Genomic DNA, 26228 nt, shown 5'->3' on the forward strand with positions numbered 1-26228 from the left:
TGTGTTTAGTATGGCGCCTGCCATACTTTGTCCATAAATGTATCGTCTATGTGTATTTTTTTCTTTCATGACATATTGTGCGTGGTCTTTCCACACTCGCACTTCTCTAGAACGGTGTTTGGAAGAGAAGGTCAGCCTCCGTCTCCATAACGAGCGAAGAAAGTAAATTGATGTTTGCACACCGAAGGGAGACGGGGCTTCGTCCTGAGAGCTGTGTGTGTGTGTGTGTGTGTGTGTGTGTGTGTGTGTGTGTGTGTGTGTGTGTGTGTGTGTGTGCGTGTGTGTGTGTGCGTGTGTGTGTGTGCGTGCGTGTGTGTGTGTGCTAAAATTCAGGAGGCTGAAGTAAGACACCGACGCATCAATTGCACTAGCAGTCCTACGTAATTAAATTATGTGGTTTTACGTGCCAAAACCACTTTCTGATTATGAGGCACACCGTAGTGGAGGACTCCGGAAATTTCGACCACCAGGGGTTCTTTAACGTGCACCTAAATCTAAGTACACGGTTGCTTTCGCATTTCGCCCCCATCGAAATGCGGCCGCCGTGGCCGTGATTAGAACCCGCGACCTCGTGCTCAGCAGTCCAACAACACCATAGCCACTGAGCAACCACGGCGGGTCAGTCCGACGTAATGTATAGTGAGTATATGGCTAAGAAGATGCGCGTCGATGGACTACAGCTCACTGGACTAAATTCTAATATACATAATTTTGCTTACAGCCAACGTATCACAAAAGTTCGTGCCAGTTCGTTATAGGCGAGTTCGGGTGTATCAAATTACCTGATATATGGAACTATATTTAACGCATAAGCCCGTTCGTTATAACCGGGTCCGACTGTATTTCGCATAGTTTTCCTAGTGCAGCCAGAAATGTGTCGAAAGGAAGTCGCTCCATCCTGTCTCGTTCCTTCCTGTGTCCGTCTCCTCGCGCTGTACGCACAGTCTTCGTCAAAAGTACACGGGCCACTCCGCACCTTCGCCATAAGCGTCGTTCGGCTATGTGCAGATGCGATTCTTTCGGAGCTCCCTACACTAAACAGACCGCTGGATGGTGCGTGTGAGCGTCCTTGTAATTCCCCGGGGAATTAAAACTACGGCGTGTATCGCGGTGAATCCCTCGCAGGGACACTAATGAGGACAATTGTTTCACCTGCATTAGTAAATCAACCTTCTTCAATACCAAAAACGCCACTCTTACCCCGAGATAAAGCCAGAAACGACACAAAAAGGAAAGACGCGAAGCTAGCCGTGGCGTCACCAATTCTGACGGCGCCTGGTGGGGTCCAGCGAATTGCAGAAGGGTTGAAAATTTAGATTTTTGGTATAGGTTGAAACTTATGGGATGGACGACAGGACAACAGTGGGCATAAAATAGTGAGTTGATGATGATGATGATGACAGGACAGCACGTGGGCGCAGCGTTGCCTTTCTTGTGCCGTCGTCTGACGTCACAGTTATACGTACGGGCGGGATTCCGGTGCGAGAAGAAAGAAACTGGAACTTTCACTTAATTCATTTTATTTTCCATTAGTAATCAACCTAATACCGGGAAATTAAACAACTAGAGTTTTCAAATAACACTGTATCAGTATAAACTGATGTATATAGTGTTTTTCTTCATAGTGCCCCATATTAAACAGCCTGTAGTCAGCCTGGCGGTAACTGCAGGCAACGTGACCCCTATATAATATAATTTCGACAAAGGCTGCATACTTGCGGTCTCGCGCTTAGGTGCAGAGCGAAGTCTGCGACAAGTGCATCTGATCGGAGCGTTTTCGAAACAATAAGAGCGACGCAGGGAAGACGATGCGCTTCATTGCCCCTGCGACTACACCGATGACGTGAAAACTGCAGCGTCGCATATACTTCTGGGCGCGACGCGCTTATACCATTTCTCTATGCTTATACCACGTACTGTACGCGCGAACGCGAATTCCGGCAGCGCAGCTGGGCATGCGACGCTCGAGCGCGCTTAACCAATTGGCTTCACGCACGCGCGCACAGATGCGCGGTTTATGGCGTTCGTCGATCGCGATCGAAGCGCGCCCGAAAGCAGACGACAGTCAGCAAATGCGTGGCAGACGACGATGCGTGCTTCAATTCTTTTTCGTCTGCTTTTTTCTTTTTCCCTTTCTTTCTCCATCCCCGCCGCGAACGTGTCGTGTCGTCTGCACTCGAGTGGGAGGATCAATCAGCAGCTTCGGACAAAAGCAGCTGTGGGATGCGAGCGTCCATTCGTGCCCCGCCGCGTCGTATTTTTAGAAGCCAATTCACAGAGGCTTCGTGATAGCGAATAGATTAGCGCAGAGTTGACCGGAGCTACGTTCGCGGGTTACCGCTCGGCATGTGAATGCGGGAACATGAACGCAGCGCGTGACAAGAGACAATACGAGTCAGGCAAGTGAAATCAGTACGTTTCGGAGGTCACAAAATTGCAAAACTGCAAAAGATGACAGAAAAAGAAAGGCAAAGTAAAGAAACTGCACCACGTACGTTCGTCATATGACCTCAGTGCAAATAATCTATTTCTTCCCCCTCCCTCTCTCTCTCTCACACACACACACACACACACACACACACACACACACACACACACACACACACACACACACACACACACACACACACACTATCAAACTAAAAAGCGGTAAATTTGACGCGGAGCCCGAGCTACAAAACGTGCATGCAGCAGAACGCGTACGTCTACGAATGAAAGGCGAACGTGCTCAAGGCTTTCCTTGGAGCGGGTATAGTCACAGAACATCTATGGTATAGTCCTGTAGTTGCTGCGCCACAGTTAAGTTAGTTCGTTATAAGCGAACTGGCGCGAAAAAATAGTTCGTTATAGGTGATCGGGTTTCGACAGCTGAGTCTTACAACACAAGAAACGCAGAAAGCGTGGATCGCTCTTAGGAGAGACCGTAGAACCTATACAAAGACCAGAAATAAAAATAGACTTAACTACTGGAACCCAGCATTGTGCCTTCATCTCCGCGTCAAATATTTCGCGCTGCATTTAGCTTAGCAAAGCTTGGGTGTCACGTGTTGTCGCCACGAAGAAGAAATGATGTGAAAGAAAGAGGAAGAAGAAAGCCCGCGATAGAAGGAAAACGAAGTTCTATTTGACACCGCCTTGAAAACGAGGAAAAGAACACGTACGACCGCTGAAATCTTTCGCCGCATAAAATTAACATAGCAGCGTACTGAGGTACATACAGAACGTCGAGTTAACCTTGCAAAGGCGTGCTGCAAGGCCACTACTATACTGCCGCAAGGTGACGCGACGTTCGCATCAACGCGTGTTCTTTTCGGCCAGCTGTCAAACCGGTAAGCGACGTTCTCCGTGCTACCGCGCGATGAATACTCATTGCGAGGAGCGAAACACGTTTCCGATCGAACGTGACCAACTGGAGCGGCTTTCGCCGGCGTGTCACAGCGATCGACCGCTCTTTTTTTTTTTTTTTCTAGATGAGTTTGTTTCTTTTTTATCTCGCGCGACTTACATGCGTGTTCGCGGTGGCGACGTCCGAGTACAACAAGCGTGGAGCGAACCAGTCAAAACATTGCACACGAAACTAAACGGTGGAGTGGTGATTCAGTCTCTCGAATTTGTCATTTTCCGCGAGGAAGAAGCGCCACCGTCGCAAGCGATTCGCGACGATGTTGTTGCACAAGGCGTCCGCTGCGCCTCGCTCACAGGCGGTGTTCGATCGCTTGCAACCTCGGCTGACAGCACAGGACGGTGGCGCCATCTGGAGTAGAGGAATCGAGACTCGGCTGCGACTGCCGCGGGCGGGATTTTGAATAACTTGATAAACGAGTTCGGCCAGCGTTGGGTTCGAGTAGTTCCGAGTGAGTCGACTCGTAGTTTCCTAATACTAACACAAGTTATGGGACCCGGATTCGATCGAATGTGTGTTCTGCGCTAAAAACCGTGGTAGGATGAAGGCTACGACGATGATGAATAGTAGCTGTGCCTCTTTGCATTGGTCTACAAAATCAAGAAGGGGGCCGGCAGATGGTTTAGCACACTGTGGTATAGAAGTTATGTAAACGGGGATAAAGTGCCTCACAAAGGCTGGCTAACGTTTCGATAGGTGGACCCATCTATGCCAAAGGCATTAGGATTCGGCCTAAGCTGCCGCCAGCGCGCATTTCAACTAACTTTTAAACGGGGTCGACTGAATCAACCACGGGAACTCTGGCGCTGCTATCGCTCAGCTTCCCCTGGAATGATGCGGAGTACGTTGAATTTGCTTAATCTTCGTGCTCGCCCGATGTTTTTGTGCTGCTATTGCGATTTATATTATTTCTCATCAGTAATCGTAGCGCGATTTATTTGTCGTTATTACTTATCATTGTGAGTTATGTTTCCAAGCAATAACATTTATATCTTTTTCTCTAAACCCAGGAAGGTAATGAGTTTCTGCGCGCATCGGCTCTGGCAGGGCCACTGCCTAATGTATACTTAAGCACACTTGTCACCCATTCCCAGTACTTTCACTCCCCTTCCCTCTTCTCCAGTGTAGAGTAGAGCGCTGGAGACTAGAGCGCTCTAGCTCAGGTACACCTGTGTTTCCTGATCAATAAAATCTCACTGTCTGCGCAGATGCATATAATCATTACAGAGCTCTTGCGTCTGTGCAGTGATTCGTTGAAAATAAGCAACGTGCAAGCCGGCCGCCAAGGTGGCGAAATATAATTAGCGGTTGTAACGCTGCCCTGCTGAGCTCGAGGTCGCAGATATAGATGGGTGCGATATGCAAGAACGCGCGTGCATATATAAAAGACGAAAGGTTTCGCGCCAGACCTGAAGGTATGATTAAAAAAAAAAAAGACGAACGTTATGGCATATATATTGTTACTGACGTTTCGGCAGGAGGACCGGCCTTCGTCTGAGTTAATCTAATATATATATATACGAAGATGGTCAAAAATGATCGGTATAGTTCACTATTAGGGCATGCTTCATAATCACATATCGACGTTCTGGCACGTAAAAACTCGGAATTAGTTCGTTTGACGCCAAAAGGACGAAAGTTGGGTAAAATCCTGTAGGTAAACTCCTACAGTTGGCGCGGCTTGGTCTACAGCACCTACATAGCACAAGGCCTGTTTACTCCGATCCATGACGTCACGCTGCCTGGCCCGAAATTTCTATTGACAAGGCTGGCGTGATGAACGCGGTGGCCTCAAAATCACTGTTGCCTACTCTGGAGCATCCCCATTAGATTCTATGGCAGTCGGGCCAGGTAACATGAGGTCACTGATCTGAGTGAAAAGGCCTTGTGCTATCTATAAGTGGTGATGGCTTGGTTCGCCGTGGTAGATGGAAGCTTATAGGGCTGTATTTTGTTAATGATTAATCTCACTTTGCGCTCTTATCGACAATCTGTCATTGGCTCGGGCGTGGCTCAGACTAAGATCGGCGCCCTGGCTACGATAAGAATGGAAAAAAAAATGAAATGCTACGTTACAGAATACGGGTCAGGCTTGATTCGCGTTTAGTATAAGAGCCGCAGGGCTCCACCTTGACCTGGCACGTGGCAGTTTGGTTTGCAGAAAGATGGTTGCAGAAAGATAAAAGCTCGGGCGAATGAAAGCACGGAAAACAAACGAGGCTTTTAAATAAATAATAAGACGGCCCCTTGACGGTCGCAACACTTTAACCACCGTGTTCTCCTGAAACTACCACTGCTCCTACGTTTTCTTTTTCTTCAAAATTGTTTTCTCTAGTTGATATCTCCTCAGCGGTTCACTGAGCCGTGAAGTTTCGCGTATTTCGACGGGTGCTTGGTTCTTATCAAGTTCCAATCGGCAGCCTTCTATACTGACACAGAGGCATTATATCCCACCGTTCCTTTACACACGTTAGCACGCACAGACAACAGCAACTTACGCATAAACCCGTCATACGAACACACACACGCGCGTACACAGACGTAGTCATATAACATAAACACAGGGGTATTCATACAGGATCCTATATACGTATATCACGCGGCTATTATTCGCTACGGTAGTTATGGGACAAATGCCGTGTTTCTTTTTTTTTTCCTTCGATAAGGATAGGTGGACCCATGGATCGACAGATTAGCGAGATAATACTCATAGAAGCATAGATATACGGATGGATAGATGGTTGTATGGACGTATGGGTAGATATATACGATGACGCATTTTGTAGAATCATAGACACATTGATGAATGTAGATAGATAGATAGATAGATAGATAGATAGATAGATAGATAGATAGATAGATAGATAGATAGATAGATAGATAGATAGATAGATAGATAGATAGATAGATAGATAGATAGATAGATAGATAGATAGATACTGCTTTTTTATGCCGGTGTGTTTGAAGGTAAACTTGCGTAACCTAAATTACGTACCTTTGATGCCCCCCCCCCCCTCCCCCATTCCAGGCCGAAGATCCACCCCTTCTCCACGAAGCCTGCTCTCAAGTGGCGCCCTCAAGTCTGTCCTCAAGTGGCACCCTCAAGTCTGCCCTCAAGTCTGCCCTCAAGTGGCGCCCCCCCCCCCCCCCCCACTGGCTGTGGCCGAGCCTGACAGCAAGCAAGCAAGCGAGCGAGCGCAGTCCCGTCTCCCCCCCCCCCCCTCCCCCAAGAAAAAAAAAGGCCTCGCGATGCCGATGGACGAGCGCCTGGTGGCCTCCATGTCGGCCTTCTGGCTGGGCGTGGCCGTGCTGTCGCCGTGCTTCGTGCCACGCAGCGAGAACCGCGGGGTCATCCGCTGCATGCTGGTGTGCAGCGCCGCGTGCCTCTACCTCAGCTGGCTGTGCACCTACCTGGCGCAGATCAACCCGCTCGTGGGTCCCGCGCTGCCCAAGCCCGCGCTGCTCCTGCTCGACCAGTACTGGACGCCCAGGGACAACCAGAGCGCGCCGCCGTAAACCGGCCAGCACCAGTCCCCACACATATACATACGTAGTGTAAGCTCGCCACACGCGCGCTATTAAAGCACCTATGCGGGCGGGAGACTGTAGCTCCGAGCACCGGTCTTCCCTTCTTTGACCTACGGTGTAAGAACAGGCCGACTTAGTGCGCAACGTTTCGACTGTTAAACTCCACGCATGACGTTTATGAACTCTCGTTTTCTTTCTTTTTTTTTCTTTTGCGTTAAATGAAGGTCTTCGAGCGCGAAACCGTAGAGGCAATACTGACGAGCCCCAGTGCGCCATGAAAGTAAGCTATTGCAATAGCTGTCATACCAATCCCGGTTACGGTTTTGCTCCACTGGAGATGCCTGTCATGGCGCAGAAGATGGACGCGCGGGAGCAGAACGTCGCGACGGTTTGACACTCGCTCTGGCTCGTTGTTCGGTCTTCTGCTAAACTGCTTCGTCGGACTGAGCAGCCCGACTCCACTCTATGCTCTCCGAATGTGATTCCTCCGGAATCCGGCAGCCAACTCCCCTTTCCACCGCCACTCTTACTTATGGCCTATCCCCAACTATCGACTTGCATCGCTATAGCGCACGTACACAATACCGCGCCCCCTCTTCAAAACGCACAAACTGAAGTTTTCCTGTCACCCCCTAAACTCCTGTTCGTCTGTGCCCCAAGCGTTAGTACTGCGCATGCGCATTCCGGACCCGCCATTTTACTGGTAGCCAAGGGGTTTGCGCGCGCTATACTAAACTCGCTGATAAGAGCGCGTCGACCACACACTATACGCGATTGAATATGAAGATTTAAAAAGCGCGTTCCCGAGCTGTTTTAGCGTTGGGCTAACTTCGTGTTCTTTTGTACTCTTTGTATACGCACCTAAACTATAGTCCCAAATTCTTAAATATCATCTATTACCTCACAGTTTAGGCTAACCTAATGCCGCGACGCGTTTCCTCGTGGCTGTCCGTCGGGCCCGTTGAATCGCTGCATGAATGCTGCAGATTTTCAAAATTTCAGTTTTTCATCTTAGAGCGCGGCCCTGTGATAACGCTGCCCTGCGGCGAGCGTCGGCGTCCTACCTCGTAACCGAGCACAGCGAAAGAGCGAACGCGGAGTGCAGCGATGGATGAGAAAAAAAAAAAACGCGGCGAGAGTGATGAGAGCGCGAGGAGGAATGCGGAGGAGGAGGGTACGGCGAAAGCGTGAGAAGAAAAGCGTGGTGTGCCGCGCACGAGGAGCTTTGCAGCGACGATGGCTACCAGACGGCGCTCAGGTAGCGTGCGTCGTCTGCAGATTTAGTTTAGCGTACGCAACTATAGCGTACGCTATACGCTATAACATAGCGTACGCTAAGCAGCGCACGTTTTCGACAACTTTAGTTGGCCGGCGATATCTTCGGATCTCAGAGGCCGAATGCCGTTGTTTCGGCTATTTCGCGCCTGTAGCGATAGGTGGCGCTCGCATCTCGAACATTTCTTTCATTAGGCTTCGACTCGTTCGAAACGAGAAGCGATCTCGAAAACGCCACGAGGTTATCCATAATACTCTGTCGTCGAAGCGGCCTGAGACTAAGCGAAAGCCGTTTACACAGTCATTTGCTACGAACGAAGTGCATTTTACAAAAGCAACGCCAAATTCAATTCGAAGCGGGCAGCCGGGACCGCCGCCATGTTTCCCGCAAACTCCGCAAACCCCGCAAAAACGCTAACGCTAACTCGTTTGCGTTGCGTACGCCCGCTATATACCCGCTATTTCGTTTAGCGTTCAGCGCATGCGCTGTGACGACCCGCTATTTTTTAGCGTACGCAATGGAATAGCGTACGCTATACTAAAACTAATAATGCACTGCATGAGCGGAGGTCTTTCTGCGGCGGCTGCTGTGAATCGCGCCCACGCGCTGCCTCTCGCGATCTCCCGATTATCGCAGCAGTCGCGCCACACTTCGCTCCGTTTGCAACGTGCCGCGCGAGACAAATTGTCTGCGCCAGCTAATATATCGCGAAATCAAAACACGTGTACAGCGGCGCTCAAATTTCGCATTAGAGAGTATCGTAATATTGGGCGAAATTTTTTTTCGTCTTTCTGTACGGAGACTTGCTATATAATATGTAATGCTTGATATGCTTTAGGTATGTGCTTTAACGCTTGCGTTAGATATCTGAGCCGTGTGACTTTTCGTGCTATATAATATTCATCCCTAAGTCTCGCGGTTTTAATGTTAAGCCCTCTTGCACTTTGAAACTATGCTATTCAAGTAACTTGCGCGAAAAGGCAGAATTGCGCTGCATACCACAACTGATTAAAAAGAAGAGACTACTCGTAATAAACACACACGTACACAATGACATGATGCAATTTAGCGCTGCCGCGACGAAACTTGAACCAATCATGGCAGACACGCCAGAAAAATAAGTAGTATATATATCGCTCCCTTCTTGAAATTTGATTTGACCCTTTCTGCAGTTTTAAAGGGGGGCACTTTTTCAAGGCACTCGTTTTTTATGCCACGCAAAGAAGCAGCGAGATTCGAGCAAGACTCCCTCACTTACACTCCCCCGCCTCGCCCCACTCCACATTGACGATTAGTTACGGGAGTTCACTAAGGGTCGTTCGACTGCGACCTCCTGCACACGCAGCCTTTGGTCACGGTACAGCTGCAGTCATTCACGCCGTCTGTATCAGCATCACGAGAAAGAGGTCGAAGGCTCGAGCTGGTTATCGGGCAACGTTTTTCTTTTTTTGCGCCCTTTGTGCGGGGCTAAAGGAAAAGAGAGAGAAAGAAAAAAGAAAGAAGAGAAAGTACAACTTTGTGGGGCAACGGAATGTTTCTGGAGAACTGCCCCCCTTTTAACGCACGTTTGTGTCAGCACCGCTCCGCAACTTTCCGAACAACGAACCCCCGGGGCGTCGGGACGTTCGACGACATCTGACGTCCACCCAATCGTAGCATTTGCTACAGTGCAAACCCACAAAGGTTGCTCGAAAGAAAAGTCTTGCAGTTGCAAAAAAAGATTCGTCCTGGCCCGGGACTCGAACCCGGGACCACCGCCTTTCCGGGGCAGCTGCTGGTATGCGCGCAGCTCGGTGCGCCCCCGCAGCCACGACGCATGCGTCTTCCACGCCAATTCACCCCCCCCCCCCCGCCCCCCGCAGCTGGCACGCAAGAGCACACACACACACACACACACGTGTGCGCTTATGCACATCACTATACATGCAGGACTGTTCTCCGACTACTATATACTCCGACACCGAGTGCACGCGACTCTGCCACTTGGCGCGGTTACCTTAGAGAGAAGGGGGGGGGGAGGTTAGGGAGGGATACGATTCGCAGAAGGTTGGCGACTCCCGCGAGATTTGCGCAAACCTCTCTCGACAACCGCGCAGAGGAACAGCCGGCGGCCGCGCATATATTTGAATACCGCCCGTCGTACGTGTCAGGACGCCTCCGTTCTCCCTCCCCTACCCACCATGCACTCCCGCGGCCATGCTTTCCCCCCTTTCGTTTCCCCAAAATCCCTTCCCGAGCAGCGCCGTGACAACTGCATCCCTAAAGAGGGATTTTTTTCTTTTCTTTTCTGGACGACGCTCCGCGAAGCCGCAAATTCGCTTTCGCGCATTATTTATTCGCTCCTATTTGTTTCCCTTTTTTCTTTTCATTGATACCCGTTATGGGCTAACCCCTGAGGTTGTTTTGATATCAGCTGCCGTCCGTCTATAGGAATCCAAAAGATGCTTTGCGAGGTAGTTGCGAAGAAAGAAAAAAACAATTATCGTGTCGAGAGGACTTCAATTTAACTTGGACCAACAGCTACCTCGTGGCCCGCACTGTCGATTCTACAGCAGTGAAGAATACTGACCCTGGAGAGCACGCGATCGTACGAACAGATGCTACGATTAGCTAACGTCCACTCGGCCATCCGCGTGAGGGATAGGGTCGAGTCAGCGGGCCCTGTTCGTGTTCCTGCACGTAGGCCTTCCCATTTGAGGAGGAGGTTCGAAATCTACGAGTTGTTGTTGTTGCCTCAAAACATGGCTCGTACCCACGACGGGGGAACGAAGAGAAACGATTGAGCGCCGTCGGCTTCGTCTTCATTAGTCTTCTAGCTCTCAGTTGCTGCTCGCGTTTACTGGATGGCGCTGACGCCGTCTTGTTTTCTTCGTCTTTTAAGAGGGAAACTCGAATATAAATTTGAGAAAGTCGGAAAAATCCAACAATAAGGAGCTGATTAGGGTTGTTTCGGTAGAGACGCAGTTGCCTGCCAAGTCCGGATAGCTAAGAGGTGGATCGAAAAGCCAAGTTTTTCTCCACTTCACCACTAGGAGGCGCAACTTGTTCTTGTTCTCGTGTTCGAACACTGGCTCATGCCCACTGCGCGGGGGATATTGGCCAAGGAAGCAGGCGATTTCACAAGTGTTCTTATTAGGATTATAACAAAAACTTAAATTCCACAAACGAATACGACTCGCACTCCTTTCGCTTCGTGAAATGTCGCACCTGTGAATGTTCACTCCAACGAACAGCGCACAAAAGAGTCTAAGCGTTCCTGCGCACTACATGCTTCGCAAGCTATCGCTTCGCTGCTTCGCGCTGACTTCGCTAACTTTATTGCGACAGGAATTATGTGGACACTCCAGGGGCATTTCTGCCGTCGCCGTCGCCGTGAGGTCCCGTATAAAGTCCGTATGCTGTATCTGCAAGTATCTGCAATATGCAAGTATCTGCAAGTATCTGCTGTATCTGCAATTTTTCCATGGGGCTGTGGCCTAGTCAAGCTGTTCTGAAAAACACCTTTTTGTCACAGTCCTTCTTTCTGTATCATTGACAGAATGAAAATAAAGATTGATTGATTGATTGAAAGCTTGCCAGGGTGGGCCGGCGATCGCGGCACAATCTCCCGCACACAAGGGAAGAAAGCGGGGAGGAAGCACGCCGCCTCCCGTCGCGCGCAACACTCCGCCAGGGGCGGGTGTGGGGTGGGGGGGGGGGTGGAAGGCGAGAGGGGGAGTATGCTTATGTTTACGAGTTCGTGCGGCCGATAAAACTACTATCCTGCAGTCCACTAATTAGCGATCGCAATCGATGCTTCGCCTTTCGGGTGAAACTGCGATTTTTTTTCTCCCCTCCATCAATGTCTCAGCCGTTAGGGGACGGTTTCACGCGTCTTGAAAGCATCCTGAAGAATCTGGGCACACATTTCAATTGACGTAAGAAGCAATCCTTGCACAAGCGTCAAATGGTAATACTTTGCAAGTGACGGTTCGTCTGAGTCGTCGCGGAACGTTCGCAACCGCGGAAGCGTTTCAAATCAATCAATAATGAATTACACATAAGAGGGGTGTTTTACAGAAAGACCACAACAGGAGTGGCGCGCAGGTAGCACACGTGATAGAACAATCAATCAAGTCAGCTATTTGCAAATTGCAATTCATGCCTTTTTTATTATTTCCGTCAGGGATACGTTTAGCGCCGAAACACCTGTTGGCATGGCATCCTGCGTTCCTTTTATAACACACACACACACACACACACACACACACACACACACACACACACACACACACACACACGCACACGCACACGCACACGCACACACACACACACACACACACACACACGCACGCACGCACGCACGCGCGCACACACGCACACACACCGTCGTTTTTGCAATTTTACATGCGTGTGCTCTAGTTGACGACAGCGTGCATGGGACGATGGCGCCACCAGCGCTTCTGCGTGTTTCTGTATCTCCGTTGTTCCGTAACATGTAGTGCGTTTACGTGCAGCTAAAGGTCGCTAAAATGTCACACCGTCTTGCTGCATTCAACAACGACAGCACTTTATTCCCGCATGGCAAGGGCAACAACCCGACGACACGTCTAAATACGGCACTTCTTTCATTAATGCTTACCTCGCGTATAGTCTTCTTTTTTTTTTCGATAAGACCGCGCCGTGACATCAAATTTTCACTGTCAATCTGCGCTGAATGCATCGCCCATATTAATACGACCAGATTTGAGCATAGGATCGTGTTTCCGCGGCGACGTTTCAAACTGGAAGTCACGTCCTTAGCGTAGATATTATATCCACGCTGCCGAAAGGAATGAACGAGAAAGAAAGATGAAGAACGCAGAAAAAAGAACACACACACACAGCCTCGAATGAACGGCAGAATATCAGCGCCACCAAACCAATATGAAAAAAATATTGACATCCAGGCCTTGGTATACGATGCGATATGCTGATGGATAACTCTCGGCGTCAAAACATGTCATTCATTTTCCACCACTAAGGAAACAAAAACAGAATTACGAAGTGAGCGCGGTCAACAACGACCGTAGATATAAGCTAAGGAACAAAACAATCATATACAAACCGCACACCAAGGACTAAAAAGCGACGCGGCCTTTTCACCGTCAACAAATCGGCTCGCTTTGCGAGTATATATCTGTACATATAGAGCCGGCGGTAAAATGTGAGGCGCCGCGTTCCTTGAATCTTCTTGAAAAGCGGCCCCATAAATCTCACTTAAGAAGTGACTACCGCTGACGTCTGCTTAGCGGAGGCCTTTGAGAAAGCCGTCTGCTCGGCAAAACGCTTTCAGGAAGCACACGAGTCGTCTGGACTCACTTCGAGGTCCAGTGCGCGCCGTATATCCCAATAAAGATTTCGAAAAAAAAAATTGCTCACATCCGTTGAAAATTTCCAGTTGGAACGAATTGGATATTTCCAAATGTGCTTTGCGAGGCCCACTGGAAAAATACAACAGGCCCGATTGGACCAATTCATATTTTGAACACAAACGGACCAAATAGTGGTATCCGAATTGGACTTGTTGGAACCAACATGAAAAACAAAGGGGGAAAAATGAGCAGATGCGCCCTAACCTTCATATGACACGAATATACCCGAAACTCCTTTTGAGAAGCATAATGATACATGAAAGCACTGAGACAATTCTCTTCAATGACATACCCAACATTCACCCATTCCCTATATGAGCGACACATGTCAGGAGCTATATGTGTAAGCAAAATTTGGTTGACCAAGTGGTTCGTGAGAAAATGGTAAAATGGTAAAGATTTTAAACTAGAGAGAAAGTTAAATGCATCTCTCCATTGATTCAACCAAAATACAAAGATCTTTTACTTGAAAACTGACATTACAGTTGTGCTGTTATTATTATCAGCTGCTCTGTTGTTTCACAAGCTTACTCAGGTATAGTGACTTCCAATTGGGTGCAGTTGGGACCAATCGGAATACCAAGCTCCAGTGCATGATGTCCAACTGGAACCGACTGAACTACTCATGAAATCCAATTGGAACTTGGGCCTCCAGTGACGTCCAATTGGAGCCAGTTGGATCCCACCGAAAAATGTAACTGGACTCAATGTTTTCCTTCTTCCTTTCTTTTTTACTGGGATTTGTATGTGTGTATCGTCCACAAACTTTAAACGAGAGGCGCTCATTAGGATTTCTAGCCATCTCTTTATTAACTTTCTCTTATCAGTTTAAGGAAGACCGAATTCACATGGACGGCTGCAGCAGTGCTGGTACAGACATTGGTACAGACGCTGGTTACAGTTACATGAAACAATTTTTGTTAAAAATCAAAAGCCACTAAAACACCCACGAACATTATGCTGTTGCCAACGCATTAGAGTAAGATAACGCAACTCCAACGCAATTCATTGCATAGGACACAGCTTAGCACAGCCTTGTGCACTCTAAACTCAACTTCCCGAGATGGCGACACAAGAGCAGCCGTTTACGTCTACGTACTTGCTATTAGCTTTCCCTAATATTTGGGTTTCCGCAGAGAAGTCGGCCAAATGGATGACTGCGAACGTGAGCATTTATATGCAGTTCAGAAGCACGGCGCCGTTTCCAGCGAAGCCCCAACTTTATTCACTCGTTAAACATGATAGCTACACAGCTCAAGCCAGTCTTATTGAACTACTTTTATTGTCGTGTGCGTAGTTTTCCTTTCTTTTTGGCGGGAAGGGGGGGGGAAGGGGGACAAATTTAGGTTCAGCTCAATTTCGTACCTGAACGACGCGGTCTTTTTCCGTGCAATTCAGACTCGATCGATTTCTCTGACGTTTTTAACTTCATAGATTACCTTAATGCCAATCACAGTTAAAAACAACCGTACACGCTACCTCGTAGCTCCGTTCACCTCAACGGAAACTACAGCGTACGTCTTGACGTCGCAAATCGGAGACGATGGGGCAAATCGGAGACGATGGGGCAAACGTCTGACGGAGCTCTAATGCCATCACCGCCCGAGAGCCCCGTTAGAGAATGCACAAATGCGTTCGAAGTTTCGTGAAACGCACGTACGAGCTACATTTGCAATAAGAGCTTCTGATGGACAAAACAGTACAACAACAACAACAACAACAACAACAAAAAGGACTTTGACATGCGTGGGTGCGCGACTTACTGCAGTGCTCGTAATAGGCACGCGCGTTCGCAAGCCACCGAGTAAGCAAAACGAATACGACAGCTGCGCGTCTCCGCTAAAACGTTAGCGACCGCCATTTTAAACTTACCGAGCACATCTTAAAACGATCACTCCTCGAGCGCCATAAAGCTTAAGCCAGACCGGCCTTTCCATCAGAAGGCCAGGCGAGTTACCAGGGCACGCGGTCAGGCGATATCGGTGGTACCTATACCCGGCCGGAATTAGGTTTTATTTCTTTTCTTTCTTTTTTTTTGCACGTATTGCTCCGGAGCACTCAACGAATGCCGTCGGCTGCGCAAGTCCTTGTACTAATGAGATCGACGTCGCCGAAAACTTCACTGCAATGCCCTATCACGTGGCATACCCCCCTCCCCCGCCGACTGCCTACACTAAACCAACGCTCCTGCACACTTGATCCTACCTATTCCCTTACCTCGACCATTGATCGTTGCAACCAGACTGTTAAAAAAATGAATAAAAAGAAAAGAAAAGCTACTAACAAAACTAGAACGAGCCCAACCTGAAAGCTGCCTTCGCCGACGTGCACGACTGCCGTGCGGCGAAGCGTATCGCGATGGCGAGACAGGGAGAGAGAGAAAGCGCGTAAGAGCAGAACTTTCCGTTACGCAGCGAGGTGCGTTTCGCGCAAACGTTTTCTTTTTTTTTATGTTCCTTATCAGATGACAGGCGTGCGGCCAAGCGAAACGTAAGGAGGCAGTTCCCAAGACGAAGGGTTTCGATTACGACGCCTATCTAACACGCCTACCGCATTTGGTTCTTTTCGTCACAGAGGAGTCTGCAGGCGCATGACACATGACGCGCTCGCTCTGTACTTTTTACGTGACGATCATTTATATTCATTTGAGAGCCTCGAGCCTGCCAGTATACGTACTGCCACTTAGCGAAATGACGGAGAGGTGGACGTGAGCAGCGGTGCTGGTGGCGCTATCTCGTGAAGCTGATTCCAACAACTATTGCAACGGCACACTTCTGGATACACCGATGTTGGCGTAACTATGTCCGCAGGAAGGTAGTCTTTAGCCTTCGAACGAGTTGTAGCTGCATAAAGTACCCCGAGATGTCGCTACCAGCGCTGATGCTATCTGCGTCGCCAGTGTAGTGGTATTCTAAAATGGCAATGGTGTAATGTGTGCGGAATTAAAAACCTAGTCACATCTAGATACGTAACGAATTCTATGTCGTTGGGTGATGCAGGAAATCTCTTTTAATTAAGAAATGCGTGAAAATAGTGCCAAGAACAAGAACGGCGCAATAAACTGGACAAGGAAGATAAACAAACGGGCTTTCTTTTTTGTTGTTAGAATCATGCACCAACTAGCCTAACAGCAAACTCATAGAGTATAACCACAAGTAAGGTAGAGTTGCGAGGCGGATGAATAGTCGCACCGCCTACGTGACTTGGGCGGTCGAGCAACGCAGTTGAGACTCAGAGGGAACAAGCGGGACTGAAAGTATTACAGCAAATAGAATAGAGTGAGAAAAATGCACTCAGTATTTGTGACGTCAGTGTAAAGGTTACACATAATCTGATTTTGGACACCGGAACAACAAAAAAGTGTTTTTTCTTCAAATGGTGCCTGCAGAAGCGGATAAAAAAACAGAAGACTCTAAAGAAAGAGAAGGAAGGGAGAAAAAAGCAAGCATCTTCTGCTGCGACTTCGCCGGCAAACAACGACGGAGCGCAAGAAAGCGCGCTTTAAGAACGAGTTTACCCTACAGCGAAGTGTCGTGCGGTGAAAGAATCCTTTGAAAAAAAAAAGCATTTGCGCGCCAAAACGCCGTTATTTGTTGGAGTGCCACGAATGAGGCAACAAGGCGAGTGGAGTAATCCCAAAAATAATTAAAACAAAACATACATTCCCGACTGAGGCTTCGAATGCCGATAGTGCTGTACGTGAGCTAACGAAAAGGCCTAGCCGGAAATTAAAACGGCGAAACAGAGCAGCAAACAGTTAGATATCTATAAGCAGCACCCGGCGAACTGATTCCAGTCAAGGACTCTCGGCAAACGCTAACCAGCGCTGCGTCTTATCGGGCCTAGGCATCGGACACGCAAAACTGGACCTGCATAAAGCAAGGACCGTGCGAGAAAAGAAAGAAAGAAATGTGAGAGAGGACTTCACACTGCCGTCGCTTTTTGAGCTGATGATATAATAAGAAATAAAGAAAAACCAACAATGAAGCGATACGAAAGAAGGTAGAGCACCTGTCTAAAGCTTTTTTTTTCTTTTTGTGAAGCATCCGACGCAAATTTCGGAGCTGTTTCCGCATGAATCAATCGTATCCGCGGCGACCAGTCAACTTACACGAGGTCGCCGAATCTCACGGGTAACTGTCGAGGTCGTCTCAACAAATTGTCGACGAGAACTCAACGAAATACAGCAAACAGCGCTGTGCGTATCAAAAGCACTCTGTAACGATCCTACCGCTCTTTCGCAACAATCGTCAGTGTTTCAGTACCGGGGCATGTTCTGGTAACGAACCTTGATCCTCAAGGCCAACTGGTCGTCGACCTTGGACGCTCGTCGGGGTCCACAGAGACGTTAGAGCGATCGAACCTGAACCAGGTCGCGGTCGCATCAGCGTTCATTCAGTTAAGTGCATTCAAAGGCAACGGCCTGTAAACGAGAGATATCCGATTACGCCTGTCACGCGACCGCCGAACCGGCAACGTATACACCGGCAAATTTCCTAACTGCACATAAGTACCCTTGAAGAAAAGAAAAAGAGCGCTACAAAGACGCGAACTAAAAGAAGAACACGTCCGCGCCTTTGTAGCATTCTTTTCTTTTCTTTCAGTATGTTAAACCAACTCGCCCACATCAAGCTTCTGCTGCCACAAAATATCACGCTGCATGGTTTCTACGGTTTCTGCATTCAGTAACTCTAACTGAGCATTACGTTAACCCCCCCTTTTTTTTTCTTTCGGGGGACTTACTGCGAGGTATACATAGTAAGAACGAAAACATCACCAAATAAAAGCATGCAGGCCCGCGCTGTGCACAGGCTGTGCCGCTCAACCCTACGATACACCCGTTTTTGTTGCCTTCCAATTTAGAGCGACCAATTACGGCGGGTCGGCGTCTGTGGCGTAGTCGCGAGGATCCGATTTCTATGGAGGCGAAATGCAAGAAGGCCCACGTACACTTTTATTACGTTGTGGAACCATGGGTGATCACAATTATTTCGGAGCCATCCAACAAGGCGTCTTTCTATAGCGGGACGTTAAAACCAAATAAATAAATAAATAAATAAATAAATAAATAAATAAATTCAAGCAATCGTTGCTCTGTCTCTCTGACTACTTTATCTCAATGTCAACTGGTATATGCTGAGTGATATATATGTTGGCGTAGTATACAAGAAACAGGATGTCAAGGAAGGAAATTGTTTAGCGCGTAAATTCTTTTTTCCTGACTCGTACTATAGTAGCCAAGGTTTCATGAAGAGTAAGCATTAAAGAAAAAAAATAAATTCCGCGTTTCGCGTGATGCCATGCGAAGCTTATAAGCAGAGCAGCGCGTGGTGTATACCTCATAAAATGTTAGGTGAAAAAAAAAGAAAAAAAAATTCCAATGGGGTGAGACCACGATCGAAAGGCCATATATGAGTTTTCGTAAATTCTATATATGTACATTCGCACATCGGATGAGATGAATAAATCGAGTGTAATTTTAAACATATACTATACAGTACATAGGCTGCGACGTCATCTAAATGTTTAGATGAATGCGCGCTTCATAAAAGTGGCACTTTGACGACAACGATGCGCTTGAGGAACATCACAGCTCGAGTAACCCACAGTGCGGTTACCATTTCGTCCTGCACATTAGGTGTTTGCGTTTCCCACGGCGCTGCCAATACATGTTGCATAACAGTATTGTTAACTGTGTATTCCGCGCGGTTCGACGATATTAAAGTCGATTTAACCGACTGACGCCGCTAAGGCCGTTTCATGAGCTGTGGTACGCACTTGACGAACATTACAGCTCAAATAACCCAGAGTGCGGTTAGCATTTCGTTCTGCACATTATGTGTTTGCGTTTTCCTCGGCGCTGCCAATAAAGGTTGCATAACAGCGTTGTTAATTGCGTATTCCGCGCGGTCCGACAAGATGAAAGCCGATTTAACCGGCTGACGCCGGGAAAGCCGTTTTCACGAACTGCGGTAAAAAAAAAAAAGAAAATCGAAGCGGAGCGCCATTTTCGTTGCACCGCGAAGGAAATCGCAACTGCGCTCGTCCCAGGCAACGACGAAACCTTAGTCAGAGTCTCCCCCTGTTTATCGTGTCTATCACTTTCTTCGTTATTTTTTCTGGTTGTGCGTATGCGAATGTTGAAACGTGTTCAGTACATTCTACGTGGCAGTCTGTCACCCGCCCTAGAAAAACCACTGTAGCGTGTAGGCGACTTTAAAGAGGCAGTAAACTGTGACACTCGCCTTCAGTATTATCGTTACTTACTTGGATTGAGAGTAAGGTTACATCAGATTTGCGCAAACCGTTCCTGGAACCGAGGACGTACAAAACCAAGCGCTCCGACGAATACCTGAGCCCGCTCAGAGCGTTGGTACAAATACCTCCATACGCGACGTTTGCTATACATGTGTTACATTTTCACGGGATTCAGAGAACTTGAGCCTCGCTTCAACAACGGCAACGCTCAAGAAAAAGAAAGAAAAAGAAGTCGCTGTTTCGCCCGAAAGGCGAATCGTCGATTGCGATGGAAAATTAGTGAACAGCTACACGAGGTATAAGGATAAGGAGGTATAAGGAATTTTATCGGCCGTGCAAACCTGTAAACGTAGGCATGCCCTCCCCCTGGAGCCTCTCGCGCGCGACGAAAGACGGCCGCGCTTCCTCCCTGCTTTCCACCCTGCAGCGCGGGGTGGAAACTATATCCTATGCGTGGCGACGATGTCATCGTGCTTGGACCTTTATACAGAACATCACGGCGACGGCGACGGCAGAAATGCGCCTTGAGTGTCCATATAGTTTCTATCGCAATAAAAGAAAAGAAATAAAAGCATTGACGTTCCTCACAACGTACGTCCACGCTGTAGATGCATTTCAGAGGCCCTTCGGTGGATAAGGCTTTTAATTTTTTTTATTTTGGGTTTTACGTGCCAAAACCACTTTCTGATCATGAGGCACACCGTAGTGGAGGACTCCGGAAATTTCGACCACCCGGGGTTCTTTAACGTGCACCTAAATCTAAGTACACGGGTGTTTTCGCATTTCGCCTCCATCGAAATGCGGCCGTCGTGGCCGGGATTCGATCCCGCGACCTCGTGCTCAGCAGCCTAACACCATAGCCACTGCGCAACCACGGCGGGTGTGGATAAGGCTAGTCAATACATCAAATAAAAGAAAGTACCGGTAAGAAGACCCGCTTAAAGCATATTATGATAAACGCATCGCTGAACCTATTCTGTCTCTTCTTTTTACGGCCACGCCTTCTGCCCTTCGGGTTGAGCTTTGGGAAAATCGGCAAGTCGCCTAACAAAGGACATTCGGCCGAATACCGAGCGACACTGTAAGAGAGCCCTGGCACCACAAGGACCTTTCGGGCGACGTGTAGGCTAAAAACCAAATAAATAAAAGACTCTGTCCCGTTGTTCCCTCTTGTGCGATGTGTGGTTTTTCGGCGCCTTAAACATAGGTATACTAAATAAAAGGGACTCGGTACTGCAGAAAACGCAGCACATAAGCTGTCGTTACTGTCGCTGCTGTTTTCACTAGACTCTCCGCACCAGCACATCAACAATTCCCCCTCTCTCCCCCCCCCCCCCCACACACTGCTCCCTAATCACTTATCCCGCACACGCTTGCTGTACTACGCGTATACGCGTACTGCTTTGAAGTACTACAATAGGTGGCTTCGAAGATACTTCCGCGAATTGCCCGGCGGACAGGACAATGATCACCCCCTGAAGCCGCGGACATCCACTGCAAGCTCATTACTCAACTAGCCCTCCCCCCCGAATCCTTCATGCGTTATACGACGTCGTAAAAAAAACGGGTCCCGAAGGTTCGCGCGTAAAATGGTGAAACCCGCCGGAACCGTTTAGAATGGTGGGTGTACAGGCGGGTCGGCCGGTAGGAAACGCGAACAGCAAGGAAAAAAAAAGGAACAAATAAAGAAATAGAAAAAGAAACCACTCACAGAAAGTACCTAGTCGCGCATCACAAAACTCGCAGGAATTCTGTTACGTACCTACTGACTTTTTTGTTCAAGTTTATAAAGGTTCTGTTGAAAAGCACCGAATTCAATGAGAATGAGCGCGGGTATAATCAAGCGAAAGGAGAAGTTTATTAAAAACATCAATGAAAAACGCAAGCGTACGTGCAAAATGCACGTATAGCATACGTATGGGTTCAAAACAAGAGAGAGGTCCACAGGAAGATGGAGGCTCGAAGTGATCAAGAGTGGACGAATGAAGACTGTCGCTGGAGCCAACGTTCCGACAAGGCGCCTTTGTCTTCGTCATGGTGGCAACAGGCCTGACGAAGACAGGTCGAAAGAATGTAGGTTTGGGCATGTTGGTGTTCCATTATAAGCCTCTTAGAGCACAAAAAATATACAGGAACTAGCGTACACAGGAAAGCATTTCGCTTACGTTTTTTTATACTGTTCCTGTGTATTTTCTTCAAAGTGAAAGGCTAGAAAAAAAGAAAAAGAAAAAAGAAAGTAGACAACTGTCACTGTGGAAACGCCGGTTTCAGCGACATTAATTGTTCTACTACTGTACCAAGTCAATGAAGCCATTCACCACCGTTCGTTTTCACCAAACAAATTCTGTAAATTAGTCAATAACTTGTGTTTCTCTAGGCAATTATATATTCAAATGACATCTCTGGCGCGTGTAGACGATGGGACACGAAAGAGCAACGCGGTGGATTAGGTAAGACTGGTGACGCATTGAAAAAAGTAGCTTAAGGGAACGCTTTAGCTTCTAGGCTAACTCCGATTACCCAATTCAACGCAGCTTAAGTGGGACTGTCACCATGTTGAACGAGCTTTGCCAAAGTAGTTATAACATAATAATAATAATAATAATATTTGGGGTTTTACGTGCCAAAACCACTTTCTGATTATGAGGCACGCCGTAGTGGAGGACTCCGGAAATTTTGACCACCTGGGGTTCTTTAACGTGCACCTAAATCTAAGCACACGGGTGTTTTCGCATTTCGCCCCCATCGAAATGCGGCCGCCGTGGCCGGGATTCGATCCCGCGACCTCGTGCTCAGCAGCCCAACACCATAGCCACTGAGCAACCACGGCGGGTCCATAGTTATGACAGTTTAGTGGCGTATTTCAAAGCGGTGCATAAGAAACGTCAATTTTGTCCGTTGTAGATGTTCAAATAGATAAAGTTTAGAGAAATGCGATATCGCTGCTTGTTGCTGAGTTTCGGTGTGTGGTAAACTATAGATGCCCCAGTTTTTCTTTATTTTGCGATTTTGCACTGTTTGTGTTGGCCTGCTGACTGTTGGCCTAGATAAAAAAAAAAAACGCTCGCTAGTTTAACCTCTATCAATTTAGCTGCAGTGGACGTTGGCCTTCTCCGTACTCCTCTATTCGGGCGACATGGTTCACTGGTGGCTTGACGAAGCTTTTGCGGGGCACAAGAGAATGACGCACACGGAGGTTAAACCGCACATGCGGACACTCTGTACATACCTCATTACGTTTATACAGACGATGCTGGGAAATTCACCTACACTCAGGAACAAACTATCAACGCACTTCGCGCGCATAGGCAACAGCGCCACATTTCAGTTCTCAGAGCAAGCTTGAGAAACTGTGACCAGCGTTTATTTATTTATTTACTCATTTATTTATTCAGGAACTCTCAAGGCAATGAGACGTTAGAAAGAGGAGCTGTAGTGTGAACAAACGTAGCAATATATATATATATATATATATATATATATATATATATATATATATATATTGGAGACGTCGCTAGTAGGCCACTGGCAAATTAATACGAACATAAAGATTTCCGAATTCGGCAATGGATGAAGTTCATCTGTCATTTCGGCATTCTTACAAAATCATTATTGAAATTAGGTTGAGTTTCTATGTACTTTTTGTTGCGTTCCACAGAATATCTACTGAGATTTGAGTGACTATCACGAGTCTTCTTTTTTTTTTTTTGTCCTAGGAGTGCCTCACGAGTTGGATGTACTGCCGCTCCAAAGATACTGAACTCGTAGAAATCAAGCGAAACGCGATGTCAGCTTCGCTACGGTGCTCATCCGTCCTTTGATGCATCATTTCTTTTTATTTAGTAAGAGGACGTTGTACTTTCCTTTTATTTTCTTTTTTGCGAAAAAAGAACGACACGTGTACCCCCCTTCCCCAAGACTTAACCAGTTCTCCGACTCCACGAAGCACGGAATATTCGGCGAGTTAAAAATTCAACGCCATAACAACCCCGCGCACCGAAGTCGTACACATTTCACAAGAAAATGGTCTTGGCTTCAAGCGCGAAGTGAAACACGGACACAGAAAGGAGCAGACAGGACGAGCGCTTGTCCTGTCTGCTCTTTTTCTGTGTCTGAGTTCACTTCGCGCTACAAGCCAAGACCGTGTTACCGTACCAACTCGCCCAACTGTCTATCCTTTTGCATCGCAATAAAAATTGCACGGCTCTTTGAAATCGCTACAAGTGAGAGGCGGGGGAAAGAAAAATAACGGAAGACAAGTTTGCAGCCATCTGGGTTATTCATCGAATGCTTGGCTGGATCCTGTCCCACGTACGTGTAGCAGTACGTGGAACCGAGAGAGATACAACATTAACGGTTGGGAGCTTTTCTCTACTTAGGTGGCGTTGCCAGACATTTCGTAAATTCGATCGGATGCGAGCGGTACACCTGGTCGAAGACATCCTCTCGGCGTGGCGTTCTAGATGAGCGCGTTTCGAATTTCGGTTACAAACAAACAAACAAACAAACAAACAAACAAACAAACAAACAAACAAACAAACAAACAAACAAACAGATTTTGTTCTCGAAGGAATTTATTACGCCTAGATTTAAAGAGATATCAGTTGCTCCTTTTTTATGACCCTTAAAAAATTAATTATGGGGTTTTACGTGCCAAAACCACTTTCTGATTATGAGGCGCGCCGTAGTGAAGGACTCCGGAAATTTCGACCACCTGGGGTTCTTTAACGTGCACCTAAATCCCTGTAACCAGAGTGACCCTGTAACACAGAATGACAGAATAAGCTACGGTCACAGACCAAGCGAAGGTAGCTGTAAGGCCATCCCACTTCACTTGGTCAACTTTGCGTCACTTCGTCAACCAGTATTATTACAGTATTACCCGACCCCGCGAATTTTCGTCGAACCCTCATGACTACGTGTCCAACAGAGTGAGCAAACTTTTAAACGAGATAGACAATAATTACGGCTACAGTTTGCCGAGGCCACCACGTACCTTACACCTTGTTCATTTCGCTGTGCTGACAGTCGCGTACGTACATTTTTACGTATAAGCTTTCTAGCGCATCGCAGTTGTGCATTGGGACGCTTTTCTATTACTCATTCATTTCATTCATTAATTTTTTCATTCATTTTTCGCACCATTTACACCCGGAGCAGCATGCCAAGCCTACGCTTTTGGATAATTTCGCGAGTTGTCATAAAACTTTAATTCAAGTCCCTTTAATTATACATATTGCTTGTAATGCAATTCTTCTTGCAGTGATTTCAACTTATCATAGGCCACTATATGTTTCTCCGAACAAAAGTGAGATTAAATCGAAGAATTCTCCGCATCAAGCGAAAATAACTCTACCTAACAGGTTATGGCACACTCAAACTTTCTTACGCCACAAGATCGTTGCCGTACTTGCGCGTACGAGTTGTGTGTAATTCCTTCGTCGCTATCGGTTGTGCAGTTTCATTGGCTTCCCAACCTTACTGCTCTGATAAATCCACCGATTATCCTTACACGCATTACGTTCCCTGTCCTACTCCACTTCGTCGATAATCTACCGATATTCTATAGTCAGCCGTCTCCACATAACGTGAACGAGCACTCATGAGTAAGTTCAAGTTGTTCAAGTAAGTTCAATTACCGTATTAAGCGCGCCGCTTAAAAAAAAAGCAACAACAAAAAACTCATACCTACGTAGTTGCGATTGTTATTAAACAACAGTGTTAACTGCCGTCGTCGACACTGGTACCGGTTATCATCTAGTGGTTTCTTGAGAAAACTGCATGCAGACGATTATATAGGGCAGACAGTACCAATCGCGAGCTCAGTAAAACAACATGTCCACGTAAGCCTTTTCTTTCCGTTTCAAGCCAGTAGGAAATTTTGCGTAAGAATGAGTTTCAGGTATACCCGAATCCCTTTCGGCTAACAAGCTCACGCGTTCGCGCTCGAATTTCGTACAGAGATGGCAAGCGGTGGATGGATTTCAATATCACGTTCGGATGCATTACTCCCACTTGTGTTTTTTTTTTGTTTGGACTAAAGCAGAAGTACGCGTCGTGTGCGGCGACGCCCAAACAGGAAGTGCAGATAGAATTTGTGGGGATGGAAGCGCTGCGTCGTCTGTTAGCCTAACGGCAAAACAAAGCCAACGGGACAGATTTCAGTGTACCGCGTGCAAACGAACCTCAAACTCGACGAAGCTTCTTCCGGCCTGCGTACTCTCGAAACTTCGTCTGCTTCCTGATCTGAACAGCAGACGACGAAGCAGGCGGGCACCGGAAGAAAACACAACGTTGGAAACGTCGGGCGGGTAAACATTATAACGGTGTGCCAGACGAACATCGATCTCCTTTTTTTTTTTTCAATATC

General features: G+C 47.5%; 2 protein-coding genes across 9 annotated transcripts in view; one reads left to right on the plus strand and one right to left on the minus strand.

The window, feature by feature from the left end:
* The window catches only part of dop (microtubule-associated serine/threonine (MAST) protein kinase dop), a 288167-nt gene that overhangs the window by 67176 nt on the left and 194763 nt on the right, over positions 1–26228 (minus strand). The window lies entirely within an intron of this gene.
* Positions 3095–7240, plus strand: LOC135901992 (V-type proton ATPase subunit e 1-like). Its single transcript, XM_065431897.2, has 2 exons — positions 3095–3329; positions 6432–7240. The coding sequence occupies exon 2, from the start codon at positions 6653–6655 to the stop codon at positions 6917–6919; it is 267 nt and encodes an 88-aa protein (XP_065287969.1). The 5' UTR covers positions 3095–3329; positions 6432–6652; the 3' UTR covers positions 6920–7240.

Source organism: Dermacentor albipictus, chromosome 9, assembly GCF_038994185.2.
Source record: "Dermacentor albipictus isolate Rhodes 1998 colony chromosome 9, USDA_Dalb.pri_finalv2, whole genome shotgun sequence".
Taxonomy (NCBI): Eukaryota; Metazoa; Arthropoda; class Arachnida; order Ixodida; family Ixodidae; genus Dermacentor; species Dermacentor albipictus.

What these genes read in the sequence shown, in the direction of transcription:
- LOC135901992 (XM_065431897.2), top strand. Translation starts at nt 6,653, where the DNA reads ATGCCGATGGACGAGCGCCTGGTGGCCTCCATGTCGGCCTTCTGGCTG.